We start from the raw sequence: 11401 nt of genomic DNA on the forward strand, positions 1-11401 counted from the left end.
AAATAATGTCATTGCTAGCTAATGAATATTTTGATGCTGAACAATGGCAAAATTACAACTTTTTCATTTGTCCCTCTTCTTTAGAGAAGACCAGGAAATGATGGACACACGGATCGTGTTAAAATCATGTTAAAATCAATAGGCACGCAATGACTCCCCCACAAAACGCAGATTAAAACTAAAGTCGAGCCTGTTTTGAAAATGTAAGAAGTAGAAAGTATAGGTATTTGTGTTAAAAATGTAAGAAGTAAAAGTAAAAAGTCGTCACAACAACAGTACAGTAACAAAGTATTTGTACTCCACTACTTCCCACCTCTTGGTAGAGCACAAAAAATAAATATTTTTACTGTGACAGGACACACCCCATCTGTCCTCTCTCTAATGTGCGACAAGTGCAATACCCTGGTGGAAACAGTTTTTTATCATGATATGTTAAGTTAAGTCTGTAAGTGCTAGACTCTAATTGTAAGGAAACTTTGACGAAAAATGTCCCTAAAGGGCCAATTGAACTGCTCTCCTCTCTTGATAAAGCACTTAAACATGTGCCACTGCAGTTCAGCGCCCCGAAACACAAAGGACAGATGTTACAATGTCATGTGTAATGGCGATAGGTTTTTGATTGGGGCTATTACTGTTAGTCCGGTTTCCATTTCTGCTTTTTTTTAAATCTCATTCTTTGTTCAACAGGCTGAAGTGAGACTCAAGGCTATGATGATAAAATGATTGCGTTAACAGAGCGGAAATAATTGCAGCATTTTGAGAGTGTGAATCATTGGTATAGCTTTATGTGTGTATGAGATCTAACATGTGAGCTCAAATGCTGCATGTGAGATAAAACCACAGCAGCTTGGAGCAGGTGGATATAATAACACAAGGAAGAAAAGATCATTTTTTACACATTAACTCCACCCTGACAGCCTCTCTCCAATCCCCCATTTAATATAAACCCTCTCTCCCTTCTTTCTTTTAAATCTAATTTAATAGAAGGTTGCAAAATTCCAGCTATCACCTCCCGAGATTGTGTGTTTAGGAATGTGCTCTGTCGCTTTGTTGCTTGATACCTCGCGCAGAACAATATATCTGAATAACATCTTCAGACATGTGCGTCTCAGATTAGCCACGTTTTTTCAGGAGAGACATTTATGAGCTTCATGCTGCATTGTTTAACTCTGAGTCATATACGTACCTTGTATTGAAAGCTTAATAGCGAAACAATAAATGTTTTAACTATTTTTTTCTATTAATCCTTAAGTGATAACAATCAAAGGGTGTTTGAATGCTTAATTAAATATGAATCTACCCTGTGAGCTTCAAGAAGATCCTCCGAACAACACTGATGTACCTGTGATCAATCCACACAGATTCAAACCCACATGAGCCTCTGCACCCCCCTCCTCTCCTTCAGTACGTACTGCACACTCCACACTCTCCATAGGGGTGTAATTACGTTTGTGGTGTAAACTGGGTAATTAGCCGTGTTTATGCTTAGCTCTCTGCTGGAAAAGTGGAGAGGAAGCAAGCAGAGCAACAACAGAAACATCACCACATCTGCTGTGGATAATTCCATAGCAGGATAATGCAATTCCTAAACAAATCATTGCAAAACAAATGTTGGCATAATGACAATTATCCATATGCTACAAAGACAATTACTGTTTTTGCATTTTATGTTCACCCCTCCCCTCCGGAGGCGACAAAAACAGAGACACTGCAAGGATTTACGCAGTGGGTGTGAAGAAAGGGAAATGTTGTTCTAAATTATCCTATATTAGATTATGTTAAGACAATAAGTCAATATTATTTAACATCTGAAAATACCATAACAATGACGCAAATTCCCTCGGCTGATGAAGAGTTCAGAAAGTGAGAGGCATTTAAAAAGCTCTGGAAAAGAAAAGCAAGCAGAACTTTAAAATATATTTGCAATAATGACCTTTCACCTTCAAAACATTTACTTTACTGATTGATAATGTATTTTTTTTTTTTTAAATGACCCTACATACTAAAAACATGACATTATGTTGCATACTTTCAATGTAAACTACTGGTTTTAGGCACCTTTGAGTCATACTTATTCATGAGGGTATGTATGGTTAGATCACAGCGATCGGTGCAGATCTCATTGTTAAAACTGTCACCTCTCCGCCTCTCTCTACCTGTTAATGGAAAAGTAAACCCAGCAGCTGTATCTAATCCTGCAGATAAGCAAAACAAACAAGGGGGAGTTATGACTGTCATCTCTCTGGGATCAGATTAGAGGTTGCGCAGATAGAGGCTTACGCCCCTTATCTACTGGCTGATCCTGGAGACAGAGAGGGCTGAAATATGCTGAGTCACTGAGTGTTTCAGCAGGAAGAGTTATTACCATCAGAACACTGTAGCTGCGTTATATTTAGAAATATTTAACATATTGTACAGTTGTCATGCACCCACCCAAGTCTAAAACCATGATAAAGACTGAGGTAAAATCGAAAAGAGAACCTGAAATACATTCTGAAAAAGGATGTTGTTGGCAGGCGGCCGAAAAACAGACATGGCAGCGCTGAAAATCTGACAAAAGTTAGCAGGCGTAATGTCAGCTATATACGTGTGCACACACACACACATGATATTAGCTGATGAGACAGGCAGCAGGTGGGAAAGAACGAGGGAGCCTGGTGGACAGGTGAGGAATGACACCGGTACCTACAGTCAGTAGTATTTGCAAATATCGTTTTTTTTTACACTTAAAGGTGTGTAGGTAATTCACTTCACAAACACTTTTTGTTATATTCCATGGAATGCTAACATCCTGATATCCTGATCCCCGGCCCGGGTCAGATAACTGGATGGCCTACCTGCCTGTCAGCCTTCCATCTGTGCACAAACCTATCTCGTGCCCTCATTGGTCATGTGCGCGTTTGTGTGTGTTGGAGGAGGGGCTTTGTAAGGAAGTCTGAATTAAGGGGCAGATTTTTTTCGGTCGTGTACTTTCAAGTTCTAGCGCACTCAAGCTGTTTCTCCATTCTTACCTACCCTACCTTTAAAGCTTATCGAAACTATGAAACAGAAACGTATTCTTATGAATCCGTATAGACTGTAAACCATTAGTTTGCTTTGAAAATGTGAAATATCTATCTGTCCTTTGCTGTAATTATAAATGTTTGAGCAGTGTATTACTGAGCTGTACATCCATGCAAAGTGTGTTCATTTAGATAAGTTTAGCCTCAGTTCATTTAAAATTCAGAACAGCACTGTTTAATTATTGCCTTCAGTGTAACGTAAAAATTTCAATATTGAAAGCAATTTGGTTTTGGTTGCTCAGTTGTGGACGTATGTGTTTTTGTTTATGTAACTGGGTGAAATGGCATCACACAGATCTTTTTTTTTAAAGCAGCTAAAAAGTTTTGTTAGGCAGCGCGTAGCTATTTCACAGAAAAACCTCCATCAAAGAACAAGCAGCATGTAGGCCTACTATGCTTTGCTCTAGTAAAGGGACGTTCTGTTCGGTTCTACCGTGTGCTGTAAATATAAGTGAACAGGTTGTTTTCGGAACCTATGCATCCTGTTGAATGGCTGAGAGATGTACTGTACCTTAAGTGGGGAGAGGTGACTGAACAGCCGAGGCAGGAGAAATCATGAGTGGCAGCGCAATTATAATGCCATGTATCACAGGTATTTGTCCCTGCGTCACCCATCTGCTGCACACCGAGGGGATGTCGTGACAGCATGCAGGATTTTTTTCTGTAGTACTTTGTGGTTTTTACAAAGTATTATGTACATGAACATATGGTGGGTTTAAGAAAAACAACATAATGGGCACGTGTGCAGCCAGAAGGACAACTTTAAAGGTCCTTAGCATATTCTTTATTTTTTATTTGGATCACCACTTTCTTCCACAAAATGGTCAATAGTCTTCCTGGGGTCTAAAATATAGAAATAAGAAGAAATAAAGAAGAATCAAGCCGCAGGCAAGTACCCATTAAAAATTCAAAAAGCTCCGCATGTGAAACTGAAAACCATATTGGCCTACAATAGAAACAAAAACTGAAACGTCATTGGACATTTATCCTAGTAGCTTCATCTGTCAAAGTGCAACTTTAAACGTGGACTGTGATAACAATCATCCTGGCTGGTTTCTGTCCTCATTAGTTTGCCTATAAACCATCACACTGTGTCTTGCGTTGCATAACGATGTCCCACAACATGCATTAATGTATTATCTAGGCTAATTTAATTAAAGGTGCCACACATTCACTGGCGGCAATTCTGCACCTCCCACAAAAAGACATGAGTTTCCTCTTGAGAGAAGCCACTTCCAACTGCTCTCCATCACAGCCTGAGCTCCATGAAGCAGAGAGAAGGAAAGTAAAAGAAACTCTAATTTGATTGATGATGACTGGCGTGAGCTGCTGCCACGTTCTGGTAATATATTTCTCATAATCACACCGTTCCCAACTTCAATTGTGCCACATGCCTCCAGCAATGAAATATCCAAATGTCAGCTGCCACAGCATGAGCACTCTGCACCGTCGACTCTTCAGAGCCCACAATTTGTCCATCGAGACAGAAACAACAGAACAAAAATGAAATGTAATAGAGAGTTTTATTCGACAACATTTCTCTCATTCTGTTTCTTTTTGTTGAGTGACTCTCTTGCTCTCTTCACTGACATCTTAAGTGCAACAAGCTCCTATCACTGAGTGTTGCTGGGAGGCATTGTTAGGAGATCATTAACTTAAAGGAAGACTAATCTGAGTCCCAATAGAATTAACTTACCAAAAAGTTGAATGGGTATTCAATTATTGCATTTTACCATGTGCTGAGTGATCCACTGTTATGGACCGCGTGGGTGAAAAGCAAAACATGTCTTTCAAATAAAATAAGAAAACTATATTTTACTTGGAGATTAGGTTATTAATTGAAGCTGCGTTGTTATTTTTTAAATGCCTCTTTGAACTGAGGAAAACAGGACATTCACTGCTGCTCATTTCCTTCATGAAACACTTATTTAAAACTTCTATGCCTTAGTTACGCCAGTTCCATAATTCTGTTTAACTTAATCATGAACTTTTCCTAAACCAAACCAAGTAGTTTTGTTACATAAACAGGTTCTGCATTGCACAGGCGCACAAAGCATTGTGTTGCTGGACATCACGTCAATTGAATTCACAAGTTATTCAGAATATACTGGGATAGACCCAGAATGTGAACATTATGTCATTACTTCACCATTAAAGATATGCTCCATCGTGTAGCTCCACTCGTGTTCCAGCTTTATAAACTGGCAGTTGGAAATCTTCCCATCTGCGTGGCGTTATCATGCACAAGTACAGGCACATGGCGTGCACAGTGCATGCTGGCCTTGGTGTTGGCTTTGCCTCTGGCTCTCCAAGTGGAGCAGAAAAAAACATACACAAACGCCCTCAAGCCAATGTGCTTGTGGTGCAGAGAGAGGGCAATAGGGAAGGTTTATTTAACTGGTGGTGGGTAGCAGAGGAACTAAGACGAGAGACGATGAGAGGTGTAGGAAATCGATGAGCTGCTCAGAGAGAAATGAGGATGATGCTGGTGGACACAGTGCGTGAAAAAAACAACAGATACTGTAGGTGGACAGGGAAAGACAGATGAAGAGAATAATGGAAGCAGGATTGAGTTATTGATGTAAAGAGTGGAAGGAGGTAAGAAGGGAGGGCTGCACAAAAGAACCGCTTCCTACAAGAGAGGAAAGTTTAGAGCGAGAAATCTGAACCTCCGGCCTCCTGCCATGCATGAAAGCTCCTGCAGAACACCTGCGCTGCCTCCAGAGCGCTTTCTAACTGCCATCATTTACATTTAACTTAGAAAAGAGCTTATAAATACCCTTAAGAGAGTGAAGTGTCCTTGATAACACTTTGAATGTCAGTCAACTGTCTATCATATTCTGTAAGACGATGTTTGCACACCTTCACAGAGCTTTGGGGAACACGTGGTGACTTTTTCTGACAGGGAATTCATTCTTATTTTAAGTAATGCAAATCAAAGCATAACATGTAGATAGTTTACGAGGTGCTGTGTACACTTGTTGAGTTTAGTTATTTTTCACGAAATGAAACCCGACCCCTGAAGCTATTTTATGTTCACATATTTGTTTGAATATCCAAATAAAATATGAACGTTTATGTCGTTGCCATATGTTGACAATAACTAAACGAAGGCGTCGTGTGAGTGCATGCAGTACATCAAAGGCTCCAATACTGGAGAATGGTGGTCCATGCAAAAACACACACACACACACACACACACACACACACACACACACACACACACACACACACACACACACACACACACACACACACACACACGGGGCTATACTGAACTACAGCGTTTTAAGATAAGACTGCAGCCTTACAGACTGTGATCAGGGCTACGACCTCCGTGAGAACTGCAGCTCATTTCCATTCAGCGTCCTTGTACCCTTACACACATTCTGCAGATAGAGACACACTGCATATTCACCACTGAAGGCCCCACGTCCCCAGACAGGAGATATGACAACCTCACCCGCAATTCAGTTCCCTTCTGCTCAGCACGTCACAGTCAGATAAAGTTCTCTGAGGGCAATGCAAAGTATTTTTCTTAATCTCTCCACTGTGTCCTCCTCCGTCCCACAATGCCTTGGGGCTGCAAGCTGATGTCAGTCCATCTTAAGTCTCAATCACCAGCGAGGCTTTAAGTTGGAAATGACTTTCTGATCTTACATTTCCCTTTTGATATTTGCTGAGCAGAACACACTCGCTGCACCTGCTTATGCCAGAACATTTAAAAGAGAAGTCCGGCAGGGTTTCAGAGTAAAGCAAACCTCAAATGTCATCTGAAATGCTACCCTTTCAAATTGATTGACACCATCTCCGTTTGTTTATCAGTGACCCATTAATCATTCCCTAAATTCAATATATATGTTTCACATGGTTTAAAATGCAGTTTGTTTATCACTCAGATAACCACACACTTTCAGATCAGCCTTTACAACAAATATCTCGGATTCTGAATTTGTCTGCAGAAAAGAAACCTAAAACATTTATATTTAACCCCCCGCCCCGCCCCCTTTTAAAACCCTGGGCCTTGTTTAGGAATCACTGTGAGAGGCCACTGTGTTGGATTCTTTAAAACTGGTTGGGTTTTCCTTAAAAACAAATCATGATTAGAAGAAAACATTTAGGTAAAGGTCAAGCTGGGTAGGAAGGATCGGGTAAGTACGTAGTAGTAGTGTGTGTGTGTGTGTGTGTGTGTGTGTGTGTGTGTGTGTGTGTGTGTGTGTGTGTGTGTGTGTGTTTAATCTCCCAAAGCTCCCCCACACACAGTTGGGTCGGAGATGGTTATGATGGTGCATACACCAGTGCCCTTCAGCCACACCTGAGGAGAGGAAGCACCAAAAAGCACAAAACATTATTTTGATATTCGATATATTGTTACATTTAATTTCAAACTGAGTTCTAGTTCAATGTGAAACAAATATGTTTGCTGCATCCAATGGAAGTCACATTCCTGATTGATGAGACCTACAATTATTTATCATATCAAATGTTCTAGTACTTCCTAGCAATATATAACATAAATCGTAATGATACAATTAATTAAAATACTGTTTAAACCAATTTAAAACACGGCCTGGATCAGGTAAAGCGGCAGGAAATTGAAGGAATATTAATTGAAAAATAAATTAATTAATGTTGATTTTGCCAAAAATCTATCCCTTAGGAAATTAGCCTTCGAGCTAATGTTGTACAGCTTGCTGCAGCTCTGTGTTCTGTAGTAATGTCTGGTTGAAAACAGCATTCTTTTTTATTTTTACACAGAAATTCAAAAGATAAAACATGAGGGTAAGGGAGATTTAAGGAAATCAAAACCTTTTTATAACAAATGATGAGAGATTATTTTTGACATAATTGATCACTTTTTCTTTGACATATCTAGGATGTGCAGAACCACTCAAAATTCTTTTCTTAAACTTCTAAGGATAATTTTAACAATAATTACACGCTGTAAGTTGAAACAAATGCCAACACCCACACACTTTTGCCATGGTTTAAAACGGAACAATGAAAATCAAATAAAATCTCACTCAACGCACACTGAGCCACAGATTGGAAACCAAAGAGATGAATCATTGGTATAAAACAGAGAAAACTCTTCAAACTTACCGTGTTTGATACTCATGAAACATGATACAAATGTAAGCAGGTCTAGAACACAGTTATGCATAATCAGAAAGTCAAAGCTCTTTGTTAAAATATCATTGAATAAAGAAAAGGTAAAAGTCATCCCCATGCCATTTGCAGTGTTTCACAAATGGCTCGCTGAGGGAAGTGAGCAACTAAATATCAATCTTTTGTTTGGCTGCCATTTAACGCGATGAATCACCGGCCCTCTGCTGTCTCAGATAGGCTGTTATCTGGCTGGAGGGAAGCGGCGGACACCAGTCAGAGACCGGTGGAAGAAGAGTTTAATCACCGGGCAGCTTTCAGATGACTGGGACCGGGTTCAGCTGGACAATCTCCGGATGTTGCTGAGGAGTCTCCGGCTGAACTCCCTGTGGTCCACCGGCTGCACCTCCATCACCGTCACCTTCACTCTGCTCTCATCCTGAGGAGGGGAGGAAACATTTCAGACATCTAGAGACTCTGAGATCAGAAACATTCAAGAAATAAACATCAGAGTGGACATTTTTGAACGACAGCTAAAGACACATCTTTTTAGATTAGCTTTTTATTATGTTATTTTAGTCTTTATTATTTACCTGCCTTTATATTGTTTTATTTATTTTATAGGTCTTAATCTTTTTATTTATGTTGTACCTATATGTTCACTTTGTTTTATGGGGTTTTATATTGTTGCATCGACTCAGTTATCTTATCTGTCAGAGAGAAACCATTATTTATTTTATTTTGTTTTATTATCATACATTTCACCTCCTTGTATCTATTAACCTGATAACATTTTATATTTTGCTGAATGTACCTTTTAAAGTTCTTAACGAAAAATCTGAGGGGAATTTCTTGTTGTTTGATTTGAACTTGTGATGTGTCATTTTGTAAAGCACTTTGAGCTGCATTTGTGGTATGAAAAGTGCTATATAAATAAAGCTTAATTATTATTATTATTATAGCATAATCTATTTCATGAAAACAACAGATCTCTTTAAGTAAGTGAGTTTAAATTATAAACAAATCCAAGCCTACATCTGTGTTTCAAGAGTGCTTCACACCCAACAGTCCAGCTCTAGTATCTATGGATCATACTGTGCATAGTCTCTGTTTATACGACAGTACTTTTTTAAATAGTCATGGTTATAGGAAAATGCATGTGTGTGGGAAGTAGTGAGAATATAAGTGGATAGATTAGAATACGTTGTGTCTCATTATCCAGTTGTGAATGGATGTTGTTGAACATGGCCCACATTTACTTCATTTCTATTGTTTTATTCACAAATGAAAAGGTGAATTGATGGAAATAATTGATATACAAGTTAACTTGGGGGTTAAGTTTACCTTTAAGTCATTAGCAACAAGGCTAGCAGCTTCTGGTAGCGTACCGAATGGTTTATATGCTGTTGGCTGGTCATTGGTGCAAACTGAAATAACCATCCCAACTTATTAACACTGTCCGACCTTTATATGTATTTCATTATTTAACTAGAGTGAAACATGTTGGTCTGACTCCACTGGCAGGCAATAATTGCCTTTTTTGTATATAGAAAGCATGTACTGTAAGTATATACATTATGAGCATTTCTTGAGTTTTATTTGACAGTGACACATTTTTCGATTGACGCTGTAATGGTCACAATTTCTGCGCACATGGAAAACTCACAAGCGTGTTAGTGTTAATAAAACCATCGGCAAGCATTAGTCATGACGTTAGCTCAGGGATAAATGCATATTTAACAATGTTTATACATTTATATGGATTGCTTTGTTCTTCTTATTTATATGTTTGAGAATATGATGAGATTAAATGGAAGTGTTGTCTTACTTGCTTTCAAGCTTTTTTAGATTTGCAGAATAAACAAAAATGACATGACAAAATCTGTGTGATAGAGGGTTCATTTTCAACCTCTAAAAGTCAGCAAAAGCAGGATATTAAGTATTTGTATCTATAATTAAAAGACAAATTGTTAAATGTACAGTATGTTTTTATTAAATTATTACAGATATTTTATAACTCAGCGTCAGTCAGTCTCAACAATGTGTAGCAACATCGACTATCAGCGGATATATTCCTTATCAAATAATGAAGTGGTTTGTCAGGACCTAATGTCCACATTAAAACATCTATACAAATGATTACACCTGACTGACAGTTCATTCTTCCATTAGCAATTCAGGCAGCATAACCAGCACCAATGATTTTATATTATATCATTATCTCATACGTGGTTCAACACCTCTATGAGTTTTCAATTTACATCTGAGTACGGCAGGAAAATTAAACTATACGGCGGCCGTAGAGACAAAGCTACTACTTGACAAAAGGTGACAACTTATTTAAGAATAATGGTTTTCCTAAGACGCGGAAGTGTGAAAAATAAGGCTCGTTAATTAAATGTGCGTGAAGCTATTCCAATCACATCTGGAGAAAACAATTACTCAGTGGCCACGCATTCAACCCCTATTCTCGACTCTATTTCAGCAGGGGGGTGAGGTGGTGTCTTTCCTTGAGAATTAAAAAGGCAGACATGAGGACCCACACCTTCACACACATGCATCTAATAACAGCCACACACACCTCTTTATTCCCCTTGATGAGAATGAATAAGATACTGTACTGAACAGTCACATGCTCAAATAAGCTAAGCAGCTGAACATGGTAAGCATGTTACGTGTTCATCATCGGACATTTTTATTGTCTCTGAGAGTATGTGGTCATTGCTGATGTTGACTTAAATGTCTAGCCCTGCTGGATTTCAGCCTTAAAGGTCACCTATTGTGCAAAATCCACTTTTTCATGTTTTTTTAAACATAAACATGTGACCCCTCTGTTTAAAGAGATTCTGAAAGTCTCAGTAACAAAGACCCCCTCTCTTTGTGTCCTGATCCATTTCTATAAAAACTTGTCTGAAAATGAGCTGATCAGATTTTGGCCACTTTATGATGTCATAACGATTTTTTGGCTTGTGTAACCGTTAGCCAANCCCCCCCCCCCCACACCTTATCACCTGAATCTCCTCCTAGAGCACCATTGTGTTCTTTTTAACCAAATATCTCTCAGAGGGGCGTGAGGAGGGGCTCCTTATTTTCATCTAAGTAACAGACAGAGAATCAGCCCTTTTGAAACAGGGCTGAAACAGAGGGGATTATGGGTAATGCTACAATGATCTGTTTGGTATTTAGAGCCAAATACTTCAGAGACATATATCTGAGACCTATAATATATTGAT

The 11401-nt window shown here is 38.9% G+C and overlaps 1 protein-coding gene across 1 annotated transcript in view; it reads right to left on the reverse strand.

Moving 5' to 3' along the window:
- Positions 1-7854: 7854 nt before the first annotated feature.
- Positions 7855-11401, reverse strand: part of LOC104951484 (replication protein A 70 kDa DNA-binding subunit-like) — a 37418-nt gene continuing 33871 nt past the window's right edge. Inside the window, exon 17 of the mRNA XM_010778148.1 lies at positions 7855-8607. Coding sequence (XP_010776450.1) covers positions 8506-8607 — 102 coding nt within the window. The 3' untranslated portion in view covers positions 7855-8505. The remainder of the gene's footprint in view (positions 8608-11401) is intronic.

The sequence above is a fragment of the Notothenia coriiceps genome, unplaced genomic scaffold (genome assembly GCF_000735185.1).
Source record: "Notothenia coriiceps isolate Sejong01 unplaced genomic scaffold, NC01 NC01_scaffold00018999, whole genome shotgun sequence".
NCBI classification, from domain to species: Eukaryota; Metazoa; Chordata; class Actinopteri; order Perciformes; family Nototheniidae; genus Notothenia; species Notothenia coriiceps.